The 25815-nt window shown below is 41.7% G+C and overlaps 1 protein-coding gene across 1 annotated transcript; it reads left to right on the top strand.

The window, feature by feature from the left end:
- The first annotated feature begins 8779 nt into the window (after nt 1-8779).
- On the top strand, nt 8780-25400 carry LOC111598461. The gene is made up of 15 exons (XM_030225208.1): nt 8780-8910; nt 11824-12490; nt 18664-18758; nt 20738-20852; nt 20909-21006; nt 21187-21307; nt 21368-21518; nt 21576-21786; nt 21850-22076; nt 22199-23447; nt 23930-24254; nt 24325-24498; nt 24572-24888; nt 24948-25044; nt 25104-25400. Exons 1-15 carry the CDS (start codon nt 8780-8782, stop codon nt 25299-25301), a joined length of 4176 nt encoding a protein of 1391 aa, XP_030081068.1. The 3' UTR covers nt 25302-25400.
- The last annotated feature ends 415 nt before the right edge of the window (nt 25401-25815 follow it).

Genomic DNA, 25815 nt, shown 5'->3' on the forward strand with positions numbered 1-25815 from the left:
TGACAGGCGGCAAAAATGTCTAAAGCGAAATACAAAAAAAAAACAAAAATACAAGATACAAAATATAATTATGAAAAAGGAGCGCTGGGCGGCGCCTAATGCGAAATTAATTGAAAAAGTAAAGCTAAAAAAAAAAGAAAATAAAAATAGCTAAAAGCTGGGCAGCTGCTCTACAAGAGCGCCAGCAGCAAATGCTATATCGAATTTCGCTCTGGTAGCCAGCCACTTGTCATTGCACGTAATCCGATACCAGAGCGCGGCTAGAGACTAGAGACCGAGCCACTCAGGCAGAGGCGGGCATAAGCACATGTTGAACAAGCCTTACCAACAGCAGCAGCAGAATGAGAGGCATCCCAAGTCGACGACACATTGCAAGGCAGGTGCAAGAAAAAAGATGCTGCTGCATGCCTCATTTGCTGGCATCATTTGCTGTTGGCAGCGGACATGAACTGCTAAAACCCGAAACCAAAAGCCATAAAGCCAATGCAGTTAGCCAATCCAGATGTTACAGTTGCTAGATTAGATCAGGCAAGAGCTGTTAGATGGAAAAGATGTGAGATAGGAAAGATGATCTTGAAGAGCAGCATAGAAAAGAGTTTCATTTGGAATATTAAAAGGAAGAATTGAATGCTTCATAGATGCCGCTGCTGAAAAAAAAACAGCCAAAATAGAGATACATAAGCTAGATGAGATCAGCAAGAGCTAGGAGAGAGCTTCAATTGGTAGCACAGATTATAGCCAAATATTTCATTGGCAAAGGTCAATTGAGAATTGGTATAGATCGTTGGGATGTGAATGGCTGTGTGCGCACTTGTTTGTTGTTGATTTTGATTTTGGCTTTTAGTTTGAGTTTTAGTTTAGTTTTTCATTTTCTTTGGGTTTTTGTAATCACAAAATGCGAGAGACTCGTTTTTTTTTTGGTTGAGCTCTTTGACAAATTCGGCAAATGGCAAACTACAAAACCAGCCTCAAGCAGGGGAGGCAGACGTGCGAGGGGGGCGTGGCAGCGTGAGCTCTAGGCTCTAGATTGCCACAATTTATTTGCGCATAAAAAATGCAGCGTGTAAACTCCAATTAGACGCTAATTTTAGCATACAAATGCATTTAAATAAAATGCAAATGTGCGTGCAGGAAACTGAGTGTGTGTGAGTGTGTGTGTGTGGCACATTCACCTGGGCTAAGGCTAAGGCTAGAGGCTTAGCAAAGTGAACGGCTGCGCCTATTAAAGCAATCAATAAATGGCTGACATGCCCAGCCAAAAACACCAACAAATAAAAATATAAGATAAAAAGAAGTTTAAGCCAGCTGCTGCTGCTGCGGCTGCTGCCCCCGCATCCGCCTTCGTCTTACGGATGTAGTCAGAGATTAGGATGCTGTAAGAAAACCAAAAATATATGTGACACTGCCAGCCTAGCTGGGCGTGGATGCAGGCAGCTCAGCTATCAGAGAGAGGCTAGAGATGAGAGCGTGACACGAAAATTATCGAATGATAATAAGAAGTAGGGCAGATGGGGAAGACAAAAAGTTAGAGAGAGAGAGGAATGTAGAGGGAAAGCGAAAGAGGCAGAGAGAGAAAGTTAAAGATATAGAGAGAAATATAGAGAGGGAAGGGAGGATAGAGCGGGAGAAAATCAAATTAACATGTTATTATTTTCCTAAATATATCCAAAAGGATTGACAGAAAGTAAAGAAGAGAGACGCAAGGTAAGCCAGAGTTAGAGGAACAAAGAGCCAGAGAAATAGAGAATAATTGACTTATTAATATATAATCGAAAAGATATATTTATATATATATATATATATATATATATGTCTATAAGGATCCAAATAGAGAGTTAGAGGCAGACAGCTGAAAGAAGGGTAAACAAGATAGTAAGATAAAAGATAATTTCGCAATACTTGGATCCAATTTGAACATTTTGCTATAATATAAACATTTTATTTTATAGATATAATAATAGATAAAAATAGGTAAATATAAAAAGTACTGGGCACATATATATTTAAGTACTTATAGAGTGAATACTGAAGCTGCAAATCAATATTGAAAATATTTCAATATATTTTTCTCTATAAGAAGAGCTTAAAAAAGAAAACAATAAAAACATATTCATAAAAATATTTGAAAGAAATAAATTATTAAGTTTAATAAAATTGCAGAGGAAAAACCCAGTTCAAAATCCCCCAACTCAGACACTTTGATAGCAACAAGTTTTGTGCTGGGATTTAATCTTGCGCTTTTCTTGTTTATGATATGTAGGGACTGCTATATAAAAACTTAATTTATATTTTAAAATTATGTAAAAAAATTAGAGCTAAGCCAAGCTTAGACAAACCTAAGCCTGGTATGCAGTCAAACTGAATTCAGATATATAAAGATTTAAGTAAATTTGTAATCTTCAAAATCTGTGATCAAAATTTGTAATATTCAAAATCTGCTAACTCCGCTTATTTCATAATAATTCTAAAAATTCAATTTTCACTCTCGCAAATTTTCTTCTCCAAGTACTAGATGATTCTTACAATAATTTCCCTTCAAACTATATACATATAAAATTTGAATTCATATCAAAATGACTCAAATTCGAATATATTTCTCTAAATACTCGCACCTTGTCGTGCTGCCACCCACGCACTCGTGTCACGAATTCCACTTTAGAGTCTCCCAGCGGAAAAACAAAATTGAAAAGCCTTAAAAAACCTGGATAGACAACCCGCAGGGTTCGCGTGACTGGGCACAAATATGATTTGGCAATTATATGCGATATATAGTCGTACACCCAGCGGGCAACGAGAGCGCTATGGGCCACGAGAAGCTATGGCCCACGTAGCAGTTGGCCACGGTAATTGCCAATTATGCGACGAATCAAAGCAGCCAAATTTGGCCAAAAGAAAATCAAAATAAAGTCAGCTTTTTATTGCAATTCTCGAGAGTTTGGCCCCAAGCAACAGTTGCCGATCAATGCAAGCAATCGAGAAGAGGGTATGATGTACGTGTGTGTGGCTATGGGACAGGTGGTATGAGGCAAGAGGAGGTAGCTGCAACAAATTATTCTATGGCTGGAGAGTTGAAATTTTAATAGATGTTTCAACTGAGCTAGAAATGATTCATTTGTTATCGATATTTCCTCATAATACTGCAATATGGAAAAAAATCGATTTGGAAATTTGGTTTTTTGAGCATAGCTCGAAGACTTCAAGAGCTAGGCACATGAAATTTGGTATGAAGATGCTTGCTAAGTCTACCTAGATATAACAAATATCTTTTATTGGATACCTAGTTCAAAGACTGTAAGACTTAAAAGCTGGAGAACTATATGAGCTAGAGATATCAAATTTTGTATGTGTGTGTTTCTAAGTTTTACTTAAGCATTTAAAACACCTTTTTTAAATTCTTTCTTATAGCTGAGTACTTACAGATAATTTAACCAGCTTTTTAGGCATAACTCAAGAACTTTTAAAGTTAGATGCCACAAACTTAGTATGTATGCGATCTTAAAGCAAGCACATAAATAGAAGTTGTCACTCTTTGCATAGCTATTTCTAACTAGTTATTATTTGGATGCTTCATTCATTTTTCAATATAACTCGAGAACTATAAAACTTAATGACATTAAATTTGCTATGTAGAGCACTGTCAAGTATTTACAGAGATACAATGTCTTACTACTGAGATACCTTATTCAAAAACAATAGCAGCTGTAGCTATCAAATATGATATGTTGGCTAACCTATAGCATTTCGCGCTCTGAGCGCTGCACCCGCCTTGTCTCCAGGGTAAATGCCAGTCGCTTACACCACACGCTCAGGCACATTGTTGTTGCTGTTTGGCTGCTTTGTTGTAATGAAGTCATTATAAAATATTGCGTCCAATGCACGCACCGTGCCTGACCAGGCCTGAACCGGGGCCGCTGGCTCGCACGGCCATTGGCCATAAATTCTCATTCGTTCGTTTTCGTGCCGGGTCTCTGAGCTCTCAACCTGTCACGACAGCTGGGCCACGTCTAATCTAATCCAATTGCCAAGTCGATTGTCTGTGTGTGCGTGTGCGTATGTGTGTGTGTGTGTGGAACCAGTCAAAGTCTTGCAACAAGAGATAGTGTCGGCTGCTACTCCTACTCCAACTCGAACTCGAACTCCGACTCCCACTCCCTTTTGCCCACAGCTCGCTCCTTTGTGCTTTTTATTAATGCCTGTAGCTCATTAAGCTGACGCTGGGCAGCCCATAAATTCACCTGGCGCAGCTACTCCAGCTCCGACTCGAACTCCAACAGCAATCCCAGAGCCAAATCCCGCTGCCAGTTGCCACGCCGTTGACTGATCGAGGTGTCAGAGTCGAGCCACCGATCTGGGCCGCAGCTTTATGACTCCACTTGACTGCAACTGACACACACTTTGTTTCAGCTGTCGCCCCTGCTATCCGTGCTGTCTTGCTGTCTAGCTGTCCGGCGTACATGTCTGTGCATTTCAATGATCTCCTTGGTGGCCGGTGGCCGGTGGCCAGCACTCGTTAACACTGCCTCTCTCCCAAGGGCTTCATTTGGCTAAACTAGCGCGCTGTGCGCCCAATTTTTAATCAACTGCACAAACATTGATTAATCATTTTCACTGTGACGCAAAAGAGGGCGGTTCCAAAAGTACTATAAATAGTATTACAGATGATATAAGCAGGGCAACAAATTGATACAAATTTATGCAAAGCAATTAATCCAAGTTCAATCAGCTTTCAGTCAACCCTCGTTTAGATTCTCTGTAAGCTTCTATGCAAATTCAAAATATATATTATAGACAGCTTTTTCATATAACTGATAAAACTAATTGAAAGGTAGCTAACAGGTAATATTTATTTAATTATAATACCTTCTCAATATGCATGCAACTATGCGTATACGCAATATTTATAAATATATTTTTATGCATCTATAAAGTCATTTTAAATAAATATTTATAAATATATCTTTTATGATTATGAAGGACTTTTAATCAAATATTTTGCTGCATAGTAAATTTTGAAATACATAAATATAATATTTATTTTTAATAATTTAAACATATTCCTATTCTGCGTATAAGCAATATTTATATACTCTCAATATATTTAGATATATTCCATTTAAATTTGATAAATTTCATTTTAAGTCACCACAAAATCCAATCAGTTTTTGGTAAAGGGAAAGGGAAATTTAGTGAAATTTCTAGGAAATTTAAAAGGTATATTATTTGAACTAAATGCCAAAAATAGAGGGGAACTTAAAGAGTACATTTGCGTAGAGGGAAATTTAGCGTAGCATGTAGAGGGAAATTTAGTAAGTACATTTTATAAACTTGGGATATTCCCTTATCCAACTAGATATTGCGATTTCCAATTGGATACACAGACATTATCAGATCTATTAAAAGTCGGAAAATTTGATTGATTCCTACATAATTCTCTATTGTATTGTTTTGTACTAATTTATATTGCTTTCTTCTACTTTATGGTTTGTTCTAAATACATATATTTATCCGCCTCGTTCCTTCTTATACCTTTACAGCTTCATTCGCTTGCAGCAGCAGCAGCACATCATCTACTTGCTGCATCCAATTTAGCTCAATTGCGGCTCTAAAGCCTCATTCAACCTTCTTTCACTTTAGCAGCTGTCTCAGCTGCACATTAATCTTCACACCAGTCTACTTAGCTATATGTGGCTTATGGTGTTAATCCTCTGCATGGGCATCGATGCGTATACGTAATATGGCACATACTTAAGCTTGCCAATTACTTTTTTTTAGAGATTATGGTAGTTGTGGATAGGGGAGGAAAAAAAACTGAGTAACATATATTGGAAGAGAATGTTCAATAGGAAGCTAAGTTTATGTATGTAGTTGGATTAGCTATTAAGAGGAGGGGAGGAGAGTGAGAAGGAGAATGAGAAGGAGGGTGAGAAGGAGGGTGAGAAGGAGAGGGAGAATGAGAATGAGAATGAGAATGAGAATGAGAATGAGAATGAGAATGAGAATGAGAATGAGAATGAGAATGAGAATGAGAATGAGAATGAGGAGAATGAGGAGAATGAGGAGAATAATGAGGAGGACAATGAAGAGGAGAATGAGGAGAATAATGAAGGATACAGAGAATGAGCAGAAGACTGAGTAAGAGAATCCGCATCATTGGTATATCACAATATAATAATAATTAGCCCTATGCTAATGATAATGCTAATAATGATGAGTTTTAACAGAAACATTTCACTACAAAGTGTTCGCTAGGGTATTTAATGCACTGCCAGCTGGCTGATGTCGCTTGAGAAGCTTCTTTTGTTTGCTTCTCATCTCCCACATAATGATGCGCGTACGTCGTGAAGCCAACAAAGATGCCAGCGGCATCTGATTGACATCAGTAAACGTGGCACGTAGCTCATGAGGCGACTTTTTTGCTGCTGATTGAAGCGAGTTACAAGCAGCCAATCACACACGCACATATATGTAGTTAAATATATATATATATATAGTTAGATAGATATATATATAGATGGATCTGGAGTATTCAGTTTTTTGTTGTGGCACATTTAAAGGCGTCATTATTAGCGCTACAAAGGAGGCACTAATAATTGTTTGCATTTCAAATGGAAGCGCCTCACTAATTGGAACAGTTGCTGTTGCTGCGGCTGCTGCTGCAGTTGTTGTGGATGTTGCAAGCCTTTGAGTTTTGTTATCACATAAATTGTGCGCACAAATCTTGATCTGCAAATCATTTTCGACAACTTTACGGCCGCGCGCACGTTCAAAAACGTGCATAACTTTTGAATACACTTAAAGAAAAAAAGCCTATGAATAAATTACAATTTTTGAGGGCATATAAAAACCATATGAAACTCAGTGTTTAAAATTCCTCTACTCAGCTTATGACATTTTTCAAGTAACTTGATACTTGATGCTTAATGTAAAATTCAATTTGAGTCTTAAGTAAACCTTAATCTCAAGCAAATCGGTTTATATCTTATTTAAAAGGATACACTCAAGCATAAAATCCGCAATTAATTCATTCAAAACTTAGTCTAAGTTCTCCTCAAAATATATGTATTCTATATATATTGGAATTAATATGAGTTTATGTTTGATTTAAAAAACAATATTGACTATCATAGTTCAATCTCTCAACTGCATAACTGAATATATATAAATATAACTGAATATATATAAATATAAACTGAATATATATAAATCTGCCATTGTTTTTAATTTTGAATTAGCTTAAAAAATATATTCAAAAATATTCTAGAGTTTGATCTTCTAAGCCTGAATTATTATTATTTGAGCTTGTAATATTTTCAACTAAAAAAAATTTCTAGTACATGGAACCTGTATTATTTTAGTAGACTTTTCTTCAACTGTCTATTTTTTCAAGACACAAATTTCTAAGTTAAGCAAAAAGCTCTTTACTTTTCAAATAAAAATTTCAAATAAAAATAAAGTTAAAAAAACTTGAAGTAAAATAAAGTAAAAAAAAAATAAAGTGAAGAAGTGAACTTGCACTAAAAATAATAATTATTTGATTTAAGTTGAAACTAGATTAAAAATACTTCAAATAATATTTAAGGATTCAGATTCAGTACGTTAAGTTCTATATAACAATTAACTACTTGACCTTAGATTAAAAACAAATATGTATTATCGCCTCATTTAAATAACAAAAAATATATATATTCAATATTATTTAAAAAAAAACCTGTTTTAAAAATGTAAACCAAAATTCAATTAAAAAATTATAAACTTGAATAATAGATTTAAAAAAAGATAAATAGATTGGAAAAATTATAAAAAAAAATTATATAAAAATTTACTAGAATTTTGGTGAAATAAATTTAATGCAAGCTTTACAAAGGCTTGAGCTAAGTAATTGTTGAGTCAAGCTTAAAAAAAAGTAGAATAAAGTCTCTAGCTTAAGGAAATTAAGAATTAAAATTGAAATTGTGAATTGAAAATTTCAGCTGAAAGAAAACAAATTTGACTTAAATTAAAAATTTGAATAGAGCCAAATAAATATGACTTCGACTTGAAAAAGAAGCTTTAAAAATTACTCAATAATTTGAACTTTTTTTAAGCAACTATGAAATACAGCTAAACACAATTGATTTGTTTTCAGTGTATTTCTTTTTTTAGTCTCCTTTTTTTGGCCACGTTATCTGTTGCTTAGATCAAAAACACGCACACTCACACTCGCACACACACACACACACACAACAGGCACTTCACTTTGTTGAGCACATTTCCTGTCTCACTTTTTAGCAGCTCCTACAAAAATATTGAATTATTTACGGGCCCAACTAAGCTGACATTTAATTTAAGTGCCAACACCAGCGCTCGTGGTCCAACTGGAACGGCGAGCTCCAATTGGAAGAACTGTCTGCACTAATGAAATTTATGCATTTATGCCAACGGGCTTAATGTGGAGGATGTCGTCCGTATGGATGCCATGATCCATGTTAATGTCCATCAAATAAATGTGACTCTGCGGCTGTCAATTCGATTGTTGAACATGTTGCAAAGTTGCCAAGGAGTTGCAGCAACGACTGCGCCGCACTGCACTGTGGACTGCACTGCTCTGATCAATTTGCAATTAGCCGCACTTGCAACGGTTTGGTTTGGATGCCCTGCGACACTTGCAACAAACAGCAAAACAACAAAACAGCTGCGACGTTTCCCGTGAGAAATTTCAATTATTTTAATTAGCGTTGCGATCCGCGCGGCTGCTTTATTAGGCGACGACAACAACAACAACGACTGAACGTGGAAGGCGATGTTAGCGCGTCTGCGTCTGCGCAGAGTCTGCGATGGCGACTGCGACAGCGTCTTCCAGTTTGCCGCTGTTAAGCGCCTGCGGCCAATTTCCGCTGCCGCCGCACAGTGGAACGAGTCGGGCCGGATGGTGTGACAAAAAAATTAAAATTTTAACAGCAAACATTTATGGACAAATGAATGTGCAGAAAATTGAGCGCAGTTTAAGAAGCCAAGCAAATATTTTTGTTAGCAATTGCCTTTTACAGGCAAGCTCATACCAAAAGCATAAACAGGGTATATAGATGTTATATATGGCTTACAAATATTAAGTATCATTAAACACAAAGCTTCTTTTTGATATTCAGCACTGAAGCTGGCCCTTCCATTCAGCGCGTGTACAAAATTTTGCATAACACAATACACTGTGCGGCGCTGACTGCGCTGCTGGCGTCGCTGTTCGCTTGGAATGCCAGCGTTGATAGCGGTGTCAGAACAGGATTCTGGATTCGCTCGTTGCTAGTTGAAGTCGAAGTCGGAGTCGGCTAATGACATGTTTTGGATAATGATGACGGGCAACGGATTGGAAGGAGTCCAAGCGACGATGGCGATAAAGAGTGGAACTTAATTGAAATTGATGAGACACTGCGCTCAGCGCTCAGCGCTGGCCATTCGGAAAATTACGTACAAAGTTGGCAACGTTTTGGCCAAGCAAATCAATCTGCATGCCAGCAGTCAGCGACGACGGCTAACTGTGTCAAGACACCGGACCACCCGGCAGTTACGATTCTACTTACATATAGATAGATATATATATATATGTATGTGAGTGCTGCAATTCCAGGTGCTTTATAATTGGCCGCTGCGGTGTCAATTGCAGCGCCAGCGCTCAATTAATGGCAAACCTACGCCGCCTGCAGCTGCCAGCTCACTGACTCCCCTGGGAGTTGGCAATGTGACTTGCTGCTGGGGCTGCGCAGTCGCCTGCTGTGCACGGGAATGCCAATTTCAGCAATTAACAACAATGGCCATAAATGCGTGAAACGCATAAACTGACTGGAAAGCAGCCAGCAAAGGTAAGAGCGAGACAGAGGGGGAGAGAGGGAGAGCGAGAGATGCGTTTGCAATTCAGCTATAGCAACTTCCAATGTTTAGCGGATTATTCTCATTGGAACGGCAATTGGTGTGCAGCTTTATGTGCTCACACGATCTCCAATTTGAATTTGAATATGAATTTTTGAAACTTTGCAACGCCATTTTGTTTTCTTATTGGTTTGCGCTGTGTGCTGAAATAAAAGTAAGCGGTAGCTGCGCTACGCAGCGCACCGTGGCGACCATTGACCGAGCCAAAGGCCAATGGCGCACATTAATCAACAGATCATATTCGTATATTGGCCATTGTTTATGCAGTTATTAGGATAAATAACTTTAAAAATATGATCGGAACAGTAGCACGACTATGAGATGCCCTGTAAAGACACGCAAAAGGTACAGCTTAGGTTAAAATATAACTGTTAATGGTTGCTGAAATATGCATCAAGTCTGATGAGTGTGTTGAACGACTCATAGATACCCTGTGAATATGAATTTAAGGGAAATGTTAATAATGTTAATGGTCTTCAAGCATTACCATTAATGTTAACTAACAGCTATGTTAAGTTAGCAGTTTGTAATCTATTATTGCTGTTAACTTACATCTCTCTCACATCTGTTAGCAGTCTATACGCCTTGCATACCCCATTTAAATAATTTACAGCGCAAAGCCAGCAACAAATTAGTCCAAAAATCTTTACTGTTTTTTTTTCGTTTTGCCCTTTGGCTGAAGCTGAGAAACTGAGATTCAATTTATTTATTCACTTTTTTCTTTCGGCTTCAACTTCACGTTTTTTATGATTCAAGGCGCTGCAATCAAAAAGCCAAGTTCAATGACTCAATAAAGATTGATATACAAGTGTGTGTAGGTGTGTGTGTTGTTGAAAGGTGTCTAAATAGCTGTGAATGGCCTGTCTGGCTGTGTAGGGTCTGCGTTTGATGCATAGCTGCTTGAGTTTCGCGGCCTTGATTTAATTTGTTGGGCAAATGAACTATTTAACAAGATCTTTTCATGTCAGCTGTCAGCCGCAAAGCAAGGGGAGCATGCGAAACAAAGGGAAGAAAAAGAGGCAAAGCTAACGGACATTCTGATTTCATTTCCTGTTAGTGCGCGGCAACGTGTTTGCATTGTTTTCTAACTGCACAGACATGATTCACGGCACAAAGAAACAGTAGCTGAATAGCTTATATAAATATATTGATAATATCATCCATGACATTTCGTGCGAAATGTGTTACAAATGCAGTCAGAGCAGAATTCGGAAACAGACACGTTCGCCGCACTAAACAAGTTTGATTATTACGAAACACGGCCGTTGAAATTAAAAATTGAAGACATTGTAAGAAACAGAGAAAAAAAACACAGACACCGAGCTCTGCTACCTGTACAGCTGGAATTATTTGCACCTTATCAAATAAAGTACAGACACACACAAATTAGAATATCTATCTTACAAACAGATCGTAAACATCTCTCTGCCCACAGATCGAACGATATACATACATACAAGCACACACATACACAGACACACACATGTACACACGCACACATACATACGTAAATATTCAGCGCGCTTCCATTCTGTTCACTAATTCCAAATCTTGGAAATTAAAGCGTTTTTAGCACGTCAAACGCAACTAAAACGCGTTCCAAGTTCCAGATCCCCGCAACAACAACAACAACAACAATGACAGCAACAAAGGCACTCACTACAACAACAAAAACAATGCATAGCCGAGCCGAGGGCCGACGCACGTTCGCTCGTTGGGGGGCTGCTGCTCGTGTTTAGCGGGCTTTCGCTTTCAGTTGCTGCTCGTTGCTGCGTCCGATTGGTTTTGTCTTTTAGCTTCGCTGTCCGTTTCGCTGTTCGCTGTTCGCCGTTTTCGCCGTGTCGCTATTCGCCGTGTTGCCGCTGCTGCGCTGCGCTGCTCTCGTTCACATTGAGCCAACGGTAAAACGCTTCGATAACTCAGCCAAATCGATAGCGCACAAAAATGTATTAAATTCTTAGATCCTGTGTCCTGTGTCCCGTGCTGTGTTGTGTTGTGTTGTGTTTGTTTGAATATGGATACGCAGGAAAATCATCGCGGTTCGGTATCCTCGAATAAGTCACTGGAAGTACCAGTGACGCCGTCGCGTTCGCCTAAAAAGGTATCCTTCTCCGACGAGCTGCCTGGCAGCCAAGTACAAGCCGAACCCAGCGGCGTAAGCCAAGTGCTGCAGCAGGCTTCGCAATATCTGGAACGTTTGCACGGCGCACGCGATTTTCCAGTCGAGGATGTTGAGCCACCACCCGCTGTGCTTCAATTGGATACGCAATCGGTGCAGCTGGAAACGGTAACTCAGACACAAGCCTCTGCCGCCGCCGCCGCCGCCTCCGCCGTCGCTGCTTCGCCGAGCATTCTGATTGGTGACGATGGCAATGATTACGCCAATGGCAAGCAGGAAGTGCCGTATGATCAGCCGCAATCGAATTTGTACATGGAGCGATACAAGCTTCATTTAGATAAAAACTGCAGCTCCATGGAGCTGGAAGCGCGACGCGAGAAGCAGCGCTGGCTCTTGATATCGGAATGCAGCGCCCGCTTCGGCGAAGGCAAACACACGCGCGAAGCATTTCGCAAGCTCTTCCTCGACGAGGTACGATTCATCTATAGTTGCATTAATTACTCTCACTATACTATATACATCTAGCTCTATATTATACAAAGGGAGTATACAAAGTGGCTGTGTCTGTGGCAGATAAAGATAAAACTACATTAACATACAGTGAAAGCTCTGATAACGAATAACGACATGCTAAAAAGCCAACGACTTAATTTTGTAGCTGTGAAATGCTTTAATTAGACAATTTTTTTGTGTTGAAAAATTTAAGATAAATTAAAGATAAAGTAAAACTAATATGTTTATAAAAATAAATACTAAGTAAATTAAATATATAAAAATAAAATGAAGAAGTTAAAAGCTTTTTAACATAAATATAAATAAAAAATGTAAAAATATAATTACAAACTTAAAAGTATATTAAAATATTTAAAATTGAATTTAGAAAAAATTAAATAAAAATTTAAAAAAAAATAAAAAATTTAAAAATTTTAAATTTGAAATAAAAGCATACAAAAAAATAAAAATTTAAAAAACAAATAAAAATATAAAAATTTTAAATTAGAAAAAAAGCATACAAAAAAATAAAAATGAAAAAAAAAACATATAAAAATATAAAAAATTTTAATTAAAAATTAAAAAATAAAAAACAAATAAAAATATAAAAATTTTAAATTAGAGAAAAAGCATACAAAAAAATAAAAATTCAAAAAAACATATAAAAAATTTTAATTAGAAATAAAAAGAAATAAAATACAAAAAAAAATAAAAATATTAGAATTTTATTTAAATTAAAAGTAAAAGTTTAAATAAAAAAACTTAAAATGTAAAAATTTCAAAATTAAAAAAACCTGATTAAAACAATAAAAATTATAAAAAAATATGAGAATTAAAAAAAAACAATATTTCATGCCCCAATTTTTTCAAGTAATGCCATTTCCAAATATATTTTGCTTTCGTAAAAATCATAAAATTCTTCTGTTTAAATAAGCCTCAAATATTACTCTAAAAGATACATAACGCAAGGATATTTAAAAATTAGTCTAAGCTCCGAAAACTCTCATTTACGAATTATATTGTTAAATTTATATGTTAAATTTTTTCATATACAAAAACTAAAAATTTATTTATTTAATAAAAATAATTTCTACATTGAATTATTAATTTCTGTACATACATGATATTTATAATTCAGTAATATATACAAAATATATTATATACAAATGTTAAAAGTTATTTTAAGCTTTCTTATAATTTAATTCACAATTTTCTAATTGTTTACATTTTTTGTTGCAATATCTTAAAACACGTTTTCAAGTAGCTTGCTTCATGGCCAATAATCTCTTTATTCTTAAAAATTAATGATTTTAATTATTTGGTATGATTATATTAAAGTTTATAACTCAGACAGAGCTACAGACCCACAGACCTACCTTAAATTCGGATTAGGTAAACAACTGAAAAAAAAACTGAAATATTTTCTGACGAGTTTTTCTTTTGTCTGTTTATTTTTAAAGGTAAAACTGGAACCGTAGGGTTTTTAGCTAAAGATAGCTTTTACCGTGTGTGTGTGTGTGTATGTATTGACCTTGTGCTACATATTTTGTGGTCCTTTACCCGCAGCTAAATATTAAACTCGTTTATTTTGTTGGTTTTTTGATTTATGCTGTTTGTTGCAGTAGCCCTCTCCCGCGGTCTCTCTCTCTCTCGCTCTCTCTCTCACACGGGTTTTTAGCTTGCTTTTGCATTTTGAGGTTACTTGACTTATGTGCGCTTTAAAAGTCAGCCTTCTGTCAAGAGTGATACCAAGGTACTTTACTTTTGAGGCTTTGGGAATAGTGGGCCCCAATGCAACGCTTGGGCAATCTCCTCTTCTAGTGGCGAAGGTAGTATGTACAGACTTTTGTGCATTAATGGTGATACACCACCGTTTTGCCCAGCGTCCGAAAGAGTCCAGATATTTTTGTAGTGAGTCTGAAGCTTCTTGCGCAGATACGTGACGTGATAAGATGGCGGTGTCATCTGCATAGGTCGCTATGAGTACTGCATCTGTACTTCCTATATTTGGCTCGGGAGTTGGCATATCTCCTGTGAATAAAGTATAAAGTGTTGGGCCTAGAACACTACCCTGTGGTACTCCAGCCATAATTGGTCTAGTCAAGGATACTGTTTGCCCCCTTGACACTTGGAAGGTTCTTCCAATAAGGTATGAGGATAGCAACGCGAAAAATGGGGCTGGAAGGGTGGTCCTCACTTTCTGCAGCAGTCCCAGGTGCCAAACTCGATCAAACGCCTGTTTGATGTCTAAAAAGACGGCAGAGCAGTACATCTTTTCTTCAAAGGCTCCAAGGATATGGTGCACAACTCTGTGAACCTGTTCCGGTGTTCCATGCTGTCTCCTGAAGCCAAACTGATGGTTTGGAATGGCCTCCTGGCGTCCCAGATGTGTCAGTACTCGTTCCAGAAATATTCTTTCGAATATTTTGGAGAGTACTGGCAACAGGCTAATTGGTCTGTACGACTCAATTTCTCCCACGGGTTTGCCAGGCTTAGGAATCATCACAATCACGGCGCGCTTCCAGCAGGCTGGAAAGTGCCGGATGCGGAGCATGGCGTTGTACACCATAGTTATGTAGTCTATGGTGGAGTCAGGCAGTGCTCTAAGGACTCTGCCGTTTATTAGATCATATCCAGGGGATTTTTTTGCCTTCACTCTTCTGATGTGTTCAAGAACCTCTTCTTTTGTACATCCAGTTATCTGGTCTTCAGCTGGGAGGGGCGAGAGAACGATGTCTTCTGTTGCTTCGATTTCTGAGGCCTCTGCGGTAATCACCGGCGTGAATTGGTCTTGAAGGTGGTTTGCAAAAGCCTCAGCTTGAGCTTCGTCTCCAATGTGCCAGGAACCAGAAATGCTCCGAATGGGATGACGTCGTATTGGCTGCCGTTTGAGCTTTCTTGTAAATTTCCATAATTGAAACTCTGCGTCAGTGGGCGATTCAGCTCGTACCAGCGCATCGCTGATACACCTCTTTTGAAGCAGGGCGAGAGCAGCTTTAAGATGCCTCGTGGCTTCGTTGTACATGGATTTGGCATCAGGCGTGCGTAATCTTAACCAGCGTCTCCTGGCCCATCTTTTGTGTATTAGTAGGTGTTGGGCCTCCAAGGTGAGGGGGATGTTGTACGGAGACTGTTGTCTTGTTTGGCAAGATGGTGGGGCGGCTTGGTGCGCAGCTTTGACTATTTCTTCCTGCAGTTTGTTTGCTGCGTAGTCCACGTCTTCAGGAGTGTTAAGTTCCATTTCTATGTGCAAAGAGTAATGGAGCTCGCGCCTAAAGACTCCTAAATCTGATCCTGCTGGCAGTAGTTGTTTCCTAATGGGCAAGGGCTGTGGCTGCGCGTGGATTGTGACTATTAGTGGCAGGTGGTCAGAGGATAGGTCCAAGGATTCTTCAATGGTCAATTGCCGGTCACAGATGCCTTTGTAGACAGCGAAGTCGATTGCCGAGGGCCTGTGTCCATTAATTGGGTAACGGGTGGGGGCTCCAGTCGCCAATATGCTGAATTGTAAGTTTTGAATCGCCTCAAATATGACTTCTCCGCGACGATTCGCACTATTGCTTCCCCAAAATGGGTGCCATCCATTCCAGTCGCCGCCGATGAGGGTCTTATTCAACCTTTGGCCTAGAACCTGTTCCATGTGATGATCACACAGACCAGTGTTTGGCGGAAGATAAATTGACGCAACTTCGATCGCTCCAATAGACGTAGGCAGGGTGATGGCTGAGACCTGCATTGTTGCGTTGCAAATTGGCAGTAAAGGTGTATGCGGTATTGTTGCTCGTATGAGGATTGAGGATCCACCAAAGCAGTTTGCTCCTTCACCATGAGCCTGATAGTGTTCGTATCCGAAAATTTGTGTAGTGGGGCACTCATGAGTTTCTGTTATTAACATTATATCTATGTTTTCTTGTGAGAGAAACGCAGCCAGTTCCTGAGTCTTGTTTCTCAGGCCATTGGCGTTCCAGATACCCACACGTAAAGCCATTATTTGTAGGCAAGCTTGGTTATGATGGCCATTAAACTGTTTAGCATGGTTGCTTGTTGGGATTGTACTTCTCGCATCGCTTTGAGCTCGGCATTAATTGCGTCAAACTGACGTTGTTGTTGCTGAAGCATTTCAGTGAACAAAGTGTCACTTGTGGTATTCTTATTTGACGGTCCACCTCTAGCGGCCTGTGCGTAAGAAACACCACTAATAGGCGTTGCAAAGCTCGTGGCTTGGGTAATGCTCCGGGGCCTTGTAATTTCGGAAGCAGTACTCGGACCCGTAGACGGTGTTTGTGTGGGACTCCTTTTTTGTGCTGGGGATTGCAATTTGCGCAACCGCTTGTATACTTGGCAGCCCTTATAGTTGGCTGGGTGCTGTAACTCACAGTGCACACAAGTTGGTGCCTGGTCCTTTTCGCGGGTGCAGTCTTTGGATGCGTGTTTCCCGGCGCAACGCACACATCTGGGAGCTTTGTGGCAGTAGCGTTGTGTGTGTCCAAATTCTTGACAGCGATGGCATTGTGTCAGGTCGTTGTATCTTCTTGGCAGTTCCACTGTGCAGCGTTGCCTGCAGACAACTCGAATGTCCAAAATTTCTTTGTTGTTGGGGGCCTGAGCCACGTCAACAAAAAATATATTTAGCGGTGTTTTGTCCATACGGCTCAGTGGGTTGTGCACATTTGTAATTGTGTGGCCTTTGGTTTCCAATTCCTTTTTAATTAGTGTTGTATCAGTGCTGGAGTGAAGCCCTTTGAACACGACTCTATATGGTTTGTCCTCCTTAAGCTGGTAGCAGTGGAACTCCAATTCCAGCTTAGTAAAGTGGTCTATAACTCTGCGATAGTCCTCACTGCATTGGGTTAATACACCTATGTTATTCTTCTTTGGCTTAATTACGTATGATTTAGCATCAATTACTTTATCTATTATCTGTTGAAGTAGGGCCACAGACTTGATGTTTGGACACCATATGGGGGGCGGACGAGGTTTCGGTGTAGTTTGCTGGTCGGTCAATACTGGGGCTTCTGGAGCTACAGGTGATTCGCTGTAGTCTTCATCTTCTTCTACGAGCAGTGAAAATCGATTTTCTGATATTAATGCTGCATTGCTGGTGCTTGGTTCGTCGAAGATGAGCCTTTTCTTGATGGTTTTTGGTGAATTTGGCTGTTTACGTTTCGTGTTTTTGTTGTTAGTGATGCCTTGCACGGAGGCGATATCTATTTTTGAGTTTATTGGCATGATGGAGGCTTGCCTATTTGCCATCACAACGTTAAGCTGGGCTTGCATTTCTGCATTTACCTTTACAGCTGTAGCGAGGTTATTGACATTAGATGTCATCGCGGATTGTGCTTTTGAGTGCAGGCGCACTCGCGCCAAGCGACGAAATTTCGTAAATTGCAATTAAAGCAATTGAGTTACGCGGAAGCAAGCGATAAGAAAACGCTGCGTGTGCGGTTTTTGTTGCTGTTGCGTTGAAGAATGCACCGCAAAGTTCTATTTTTAGAACTCTGCAGCAGTAGAGCTTAAGCGAAGGCTGTTCGAATTCACGTCTTTACAGGTCGAACGACTGATCGCGATTGACTTTGCGTTGTAGTCTATAAGAAAGCTGCTGAACCAGTCTCCAGGCCCAGGCCAAGCATCAAGCTCATCTCTTAAATATGCACATTTTTTCAACGGGCTGGGCAGCTATCGCCCGATCAAACAAATATACATACACACATATATACATATACAAGCATATATAGATATATGCAGACGCTAAGTATCGTGCCATTGAATGTCATTAAAATATATTAATAAGCATTTAATTAACGACAAAGCCATTCGATTATGTTCGCACTGCCCACAAAGGCGCATAAATCAAAGAAGTTTCTAAACAAATTCTCTTCAGCAAATAGCAGCTGTCTATCAGTAGATATATATATATATATATATTTATATATATATATATAAAACAATAGCCAATAGGCAGGTTGTAAATACACTAAATTTATGTGAACACTAATTGATTGTTAAGTAAACTCATTTATATATATATATATATAGAGAGAGAGAGAGAGGGAGAGAGAGCACATATATCTATCTAGAATTAGCTAATATAAGTTGAGTTTATTTTGAATGTGCTCATGTGTTTTGATTTCGCTTCTTTATGATTCTTTTAGGAATTTCAGCAGAAACTTTTTCAGCTTTTCGATCTGGAACGTAATGGATACTTGCTGCAAGATCGCTGGATCGAGCATCTCAAGGGACGACTAACGTAAGTATGCCACTTATATACATGTGTGTGTGTGTGTGTGCAGACTAAGCCATATACCCTGTAACTGACCACAATGACTAATCGGGCATATATTTGATCTACCCAGTAGTTGATTCAGCTGTGCAAGCGGGTATATTGGTTCGGTTTACTCTACAACTGCTAGAAGTAATGATCTGATTAAAAGCAAAACTCGAATACCCTGTAATTGTTGCAAGCTGAACATATTATTAAGAGACAAATGCTAGAAGTGAAGTTGTCGTGCTCTGTTTATACCCTGTAACAAAACTACAAAATAAATAAGTTTTATAAAAGTGTTCAGCTGGTTGTAGACTGTATTGCATTCCTACTGATATATATATATATATATATATATATATATATATATATATATATATATATATTTGTAGGTAAGAGATATTTGTTAACAGCTGATCCTATATATTATACCCTGTAAATGACTGAGTAAAGCAGCAGGCAAACTCACTTTATAATGTCCTTCGTCAGCCCCTAGTCTGCCCTACGCATGTCTATATAATAATGACTTGGATACAGCATTTTATTTGTAGGATATTTAGTTGCTATTCACTTTCAGCTAGATCGAATTTTAGATTTTCTTTTCAAGCTTCTCATTTGCCTGTTTTCAAAGCGGTGCCAAAACAATTAGCTCGATGCCAGGCAAAAAAGCTGTCTCACTCTGCCACTCCTCGTTGCCCCCGGCTCGATGCACTATCCTCGATCTCAGCATGTCACACACGCACATACCATACCCGTAGCCAGACCCAACCCAAGCCGAACCCAGCTGCCCTGCTCCAGCTTCCACACCAGCCATCTCCATTTCCAGCCTCGTTTGTGCTGGCATTCCAGCTGCGCTGCACTTTGCACGCCAACTGCCGCGACGATGCCATCGCCAATGGTGATGCTATCTGTGTTGTATGTTAACATATACAACAGCTAACATAGTCCGCATGCCCGCTGCCCCAACGCTGCCCCCCACCCAACCAAGCCCCAGCAGCTCTGGCAGCGACTGTCACTGGCCCGCCTGTCGTAATGAAGTCATTCAAAATACAAATATAGCGTGTCGAGGGAGGCGATAGAGCAGGAAGGCTGGAAGGCACCAAGCTTAGGTTGTAGCTGTAGCTGGCTGAGTTGGCCTTGTTTGACTGCAGACTATGCAATCATGCTGAGGGAGGAAGTAAAGAACGTGGCAGGCTGGAAGGCGGCGGACTGGAAGGCTGGCAGGCTGGAAGGCTGACAGGCTGGAAGGCTGAAAAGCTGGAAGGCTGGAAGGCTAGAAATCTAGCAGGCTAGAAGGCTAGAAGACTGGAAGGCTGGAAGGCTAGAAAGCTGGAAGGCTAGAAATCTAGCAGACTGGAAGGCTGGCAGACTGGAAGGCTGGAATGCTGGAAGGCTGGCAGGCTGGAAGGCTGAAAAGCTGGAAGGCTAGAAGGCTGGCAGGCTGAGAAGCTAGAAGGCTGGAAGGCTGGAAATCTAGCAGGCTGGAAGGCTGGAATGCTGGAAGGCTGGAAGGCTGGAAGGCTAGAAATCTGGCAGGCTAGAAGGCTAGAAGACTGGAAGGCTGGAAGGCTAGAAAGCTGGAAGGCTAGAAATCTAGCAGACTGGAAGGCTGGAATGCTGGAAGGCTGGCAGGCTGGAAGGCTGAAAAGCTGGAAGGCTTGAAACTGTCTTATAAACTAGTAGCTCAAGCTACGAGACTAAGCCTCATGACTTACAAGCATATCACGGGAGTAGATAGCTGAGATTGGAGAGAAGCTGGAAAGATGGAAGCTCTGTCTATAGACGTTGTCGCTGAAAGAGTTAGGAGAGTGAAACTGGAAGACTAGAAGCTTTTGCTCAAGCTCTAGCTCTAGTACTAGAAAGGAGATTGAGAAGGAATTTCTCGATAGGAAGTCTGGACATGCTTTTCCTCTACCTCAATATCAAAGTTGAACTGTCTTCATTTTTTTTTTTTGGCCCTACAGCGATGATCGTCAAATGGACTTTGCGGAGCAAATCGAATCGGTGGCCTACGTCATCTGCGGCGAGAAGAGCCAAGTGAGCTTCAAGAACTTCCGCGATATTTGGCATACAAGAGGCGTACGTATATCAAGTACTATATAAGAAGACTCCTAGTTAGTTGAGTTATTTTGCAGATTTTGGATAAGCTCTATCGCTTGATTGACATCGATGGCACCAATCTCATCTCAACCAACCAGGTCATGGAATTTATTTCACATCTGACAAACTCCAGGTAATGTTATAAAGAGAAGTCTGAATGTAATGGGAACTCAAAGAGTCTGAGATGGGAGATGTAGACAACAATAGATCTTAATTTTACTGATATTCCTAGCACTAAATATATATATAATATATATGAATATATATAACGATTCATCATCCTTCTCATCATCATCCAACTCTTTGCCTTTAGACCCCGCACAGGCTTCGACAAGAGCTCGCTGGCGCGCTTGGAGCAGCTCTTTCGCAACACTGTGGGCAATGAGCAGGAGATACGACGCGAGGAGTTCCAAAAAATTGTCACCTCCAAGAATGTAAGGGAACTAAGCCAGTCAACTATGCACAACAGCAGGATTAACCCATTTGCATTGCAGCCCTTCTTTACGGAGCGCGTTTTCCAAATATTCGACAAGGACAACTCGGGCTCCATCTCGCTGCAGGAGTTCATAGATGCCATACATCAGTTCTCAGGACAATCGGCTGATGACAAGATAAGGTTTCTCTTCAAGGTCTACGATATAGACGGTGTGTGCGTTGACTAGCCCAAGAGAGGCCATAAGTAATTCGCATGATATTTTCCAGGCGATGGTCTCATACAGCACAAGGAGCTGCACGATGTGATACGGCATTGCATCAAGGAGAACGGCATGGAGTTTTCCGAGGATCAAATTGAGGATCTAACCAGCGCCATGTTCGAGGATGCCGATCCGCATAACAGCGGCGAGATTACCTACGAGGCGCTCAAGAATCAACTGCACAAGCATGGCGGCCTGCTCGAGAATCTCAGCATTACGTAGATAGAGAACTTGTTGGAAGGTGCTGCGGATATAGATTTCATATTTCTCCTACTTTGCAGCATTGATCGCTGGCTGGTGCCCATCGCCGAGGAGCTGCCGTCTGGCAGCAAAACGTCGCGGCTGTGGCACACAATACCTCACCAGCTGACGCTGGCCTACATGAAGAACAACCAGGTGTTTGTCACGTATCTGTTCTTCTACATTGCCGTCAACCTCTGCCTGTTCATCTCCCGTGCCATACAGTATCGTGCCAGCAATGGCTTTGTGATCATAGCAAGAGCTTGTGGTGAGTAGCCGAGTTGATCTGAACTCCTCTATAAGCGGAACTCCCAGGCAGCCTGGTCAATTCCATTAGGAGTCTAGCTCCTGTCAGTTAGCCACCTTAATCCGGTTTCCTTCTGCACACAGGGCAGTGCCTCAACTTCAACTGCGCCTGGGTCTTGGTGCTGATGCTGCGCCACTCGCTGACCTACCTACGATCGCGTGGCTTATCGTCGTTTCTGCCGCTGGATCATCATGTCTATCTGCACAAGCTGACGGGCATTACCATTTCGGTGCTGAGCCTGGTGCACACGATAATGCATCTGTTCAACTTCTCCATCATTGTGATCAACGATCCGCAGATAAACGCCGGACATTTCACTATAGGCGAATGGCTGCTGACCGATCGCCCGGGCTTGTTCGGCCTGATACCGGGCTGTGCCAATCCCACGGGCGTGGCCCTGCTGGCCATATTGATTGTGATGTTTGTCTGCTCGCAGCCGTTTGTGCGGCGCAAGGGCAGCTTTGAGGTCTTCTATTGGACGCACCTGCTCTATGTGCCCTTCTGGATACTGACGCTCTTCCATGGGCCCAACTTCTGGAAGTGGTTCATGCTGCCCGGCTTGGTCTACATTGTGGAGCGTGTGCTGCGCTTTGTCTGGATGCGCGGCGAGCATGGCAAGACCTACATTAGCTCCGGCCTGCTGCTGCCCTCGAAGGTGATCCACCTGGTCATCAAGCGGCCCTTCAACTTCAACTTTCGGCCCGGCGACTATGTCTTTGTCAACATACCAGCCATTGCGAACTACGAATGGCATCCGTTTACGATTAGCTCGGCGCCGGAGCAGGAGGACTATATGTGGCTGCACATACGCACCGTGGGCGAGTGGACGAATCGCCTCTACCGCTACTTCGAGAGGGAGCAACAGAAGCTGCACAAGGGCGAGGTGAACACGCATATGCACGCGATACCAACACCCAGCTTCATGCTGCTCAACGAGGCACGCAATCCAGCTCTGGCTGAGATCTCGCGTCCGCCTGGCACGACGACCCCTCAGACGGACTTCCTGGCCCGCACCATGGCCAGCCGGGGTGGCAGTCCGGATGAACAGCTGCCGCCGCCACGTCCACCCAGGCAGCATCGCAAGCCAGCAGCAGCTGCGCTGGAAGCCCCAGCCCCAACCACAGGCGTCAATCGCATTAGAAGCATTAAGAAGAGCCTGCAGCGCACCTTCTCACGCAAAGAGTCGGAGCCGAAGAACTCAGGCATAGCCAATGGCGCCTTCCTGGGCGAGACGGAGCGCGAGCAAGCGAGCCACAAGCAGCGGCCCCTAGAGAAGAGCATTTCGCTGCCGGACATTAGCATGAAGAGCAAGAAGCGTAGTCGGCTTAAGGCGTAAGTTTTAGCTAAGATTGCAATTGGATATACCTCTCTCTCTCTCTGTCTCTCTCTCTGTAAGCCTTGCTGGGATTCAGACATCTGTGCTGCTCTCTATGAGCCTAGATAGGCAATATATATTCTATCCTATCCTTAGACAGCTCAGATTCCTACGTCCCTCTCTCTGTCTCTCTTTCTTCCTATCAGCCTAGCCTGGAGCTTCCTTTCTCTCTCTCCCCCTCTCTCCATAAGCCTAGCTGGGATGCATACATCTGTGCCGCTCTCTATGAGCCAAGATAGACATAAATATTCTATCCTATTCCGATTCCTACGTCTCTCTCTCTCTCTCTTCCTGTCAGCCTAGACTGTCGCTTCCTTGCTCTTTCTCTGCCTCTCTCTCTACCTCTATGTTAACCCTTTCTCTCATTGCTAGCCTAGACACAGCTCTCTCTCTAATATCAACCCCCTTCTGCCCTATCTCTAATTCGAATCCTTTGCAGACTGCGCGCCTTGGGTCGCTCCGAGTCGGAGCGCGCCTTTGATGACCAGCGCTTGAGACGTGCTCGCAACAATAGCGTCGGCCTGGCCTATTTGAGTCCGCAGAACAAGTCGCTGGCGCAGAGTTTCCGTTACATGCGCAACAAGCCCACCATCATAGCCTTCAAGACGCCCAGCCTGGAGCTGAGCGAGGCACAGCAAGCAGCAGCAGCAGCAGCAGCAGCTGATAGCAATGGCAGCATGGAAGTCAGCTCAGCGGAGCAGGCGGAAGGTGGCTCGGAGCAGCTAACGCGGCTCAGCCTGTGCGCGGAGCAGAAGCCGCTGGAGGTGGGCAGAAGCTAACAAACTAATCCCTAATGCCTAAGACTAACCTAACAAATATTGCTTGCTCTCCAAGGATAACACAAACACGGGCAATCGAAAGTCGCGCCTGCGTCGACCCACATTTCTGCGCACGCTGTCCACCTCCATAACTAATCGGGGCGGAGGCGGCGGAGGAGGAGGTGGCGGCGGCGGCAGCTCCACAACTAACAGCGGTAGCAAGGTCACACTCGATGCAGGCGTCATGGAGGTGGGCGTCATACACAGAGCTAAACACACGCTAGACTAACCCTAATCCTCTGCTAATCCCTGCACCGTTTCAGATCTTCATAGATGGTCCCTATGGCGCTCCGTCGAGCCACATCTTTGGTGCTCAGCATGCGGTGCTCATTGGCACTGGCATTGGGGTAACGCCCTTCGCCTCGATCTTGCAGTCCATCATGCATCGCTACTGGAAGGCGCGGCACAGCTGCCCGAGATGTCAGTTCGAGTGGGCCAGCGAGATACCCAAATCTGTGATGAATCTGCGCAAGGTGGACTTCTTCTGGATCAACCGGGATCAGCGCTCGTTCGAGTGGTTCGTCAATCTGCTCTCGCAGCTGGAGATCGAGCAGGCGGAGCTGGGAGGCGCCATGGAGCGGTAAGACCCAATGAATCCAAACAGCAACTAATCCTAACGGAGGTTCGCTCTCTTGCCAGCTTCTTGGACATGCACATGTACATAACCAGCGCGCTGCAGCGCACGGACATGAAGGCGGTTGGACTGCAGCTAGCTCTGGATCTGCTGCACGAGAAGGTAATGAAGACCTGTTTAGCCCATGATAATCCGACTCTCACATTGCAACTCTTCTGCAGGGCAAACGGGACCTCATCACTGGCCTCAAAACCCGCACCAATGCGGGCCGACCCAATTGGGATAAGGTCTTCAAGCAGCTGCAGGCACAGCAGAAGGGCAAGGTCACTGTCTTCTACTGCGGTCCACCTCAGCTGGCCAAGACGCTGCGCGTCAAGTGTGATCAATACGGATTTGCCTTTCGTAAGGAGTGCTTTTGAGTTCGCCAACAATTCTCATTCCCATGTCCATTCCCATTTCCATTCCTTTTCCTGCTCCCATGCCCTTTGCCTTTATCATTCATATTCACTTCCATCTTCATCTTCAATTCCCGCAGCATCTCCAATCCCAATCCCAATCCATCTCAAAACCCTACTCAATACTCAATTCATATTCATCTCAATTAGGTTCTGGGTTTGTTTTCTATTTGTTCTATTTATTCGTCCTCGTGCTTTGTTGCCTCATTCGCTATGCGTGTGTCCCAGCTTGTAAATATATCTTTATATATATATATATATATATCTACGTAAATGCATTATAATAAAAAATTGTTATTCTATATGTGGGTTTATGGTTGCGAGTGGAAAATGGCCATGTGTTGTCTTTTGGGATATGCTAAGATTGATTATGAATAGTACAGTGATCACTCGCTTAGATGAACTAAGAGAAACAACATAATGATGAATGCCAATTAAAATCCCTAAACGACGAGTCTCATAAATTACAAACACAAAT

The sequence above is a fragment of the Drosophila hydei genome, unplaced genomic scaffold (genome assembly GCF_003285905.1).
Source record: "Drosophila hydei strain 15085-1641.00,03,60 unplaced genomic scaffold, DhydRS2 tig00008125-arrow-arrow-pilon, whole genome shotgun sequence".
Classification (NCBI taxonomy): domain Eukaryota; kingdom Metazoa; phylum Arthropoda; class Insecta; order Diptera; family Drosophilidae; genus Drosophila; species Drosophila hydei.

Bases quoted from the DNA above. Each gene is read 5' to 3' on its own strand.
- LOC111598461 (XM_030225208.1), top strand. From the start codon at position 8,780: ATGTTAGCGCGTCTGCGTCTGCGCAGAGTCTGCGATGGCGACTGCGAC. The intron at 22,077-22,198 runs GTGAGTAGCCGA...TTCTGCACACAG, and splicing joins GATCATAGCAAGAGCTTGTG to GGCAGTGCCTCAACTTCAAC. The intron at 24,889-24,947 runs GTAAGACCCAAT...CTCTCTTGCCAG, and splicing joins CTGGGAGGCGCCATGGAGCG to CTTCTTGGACATGCACATGT.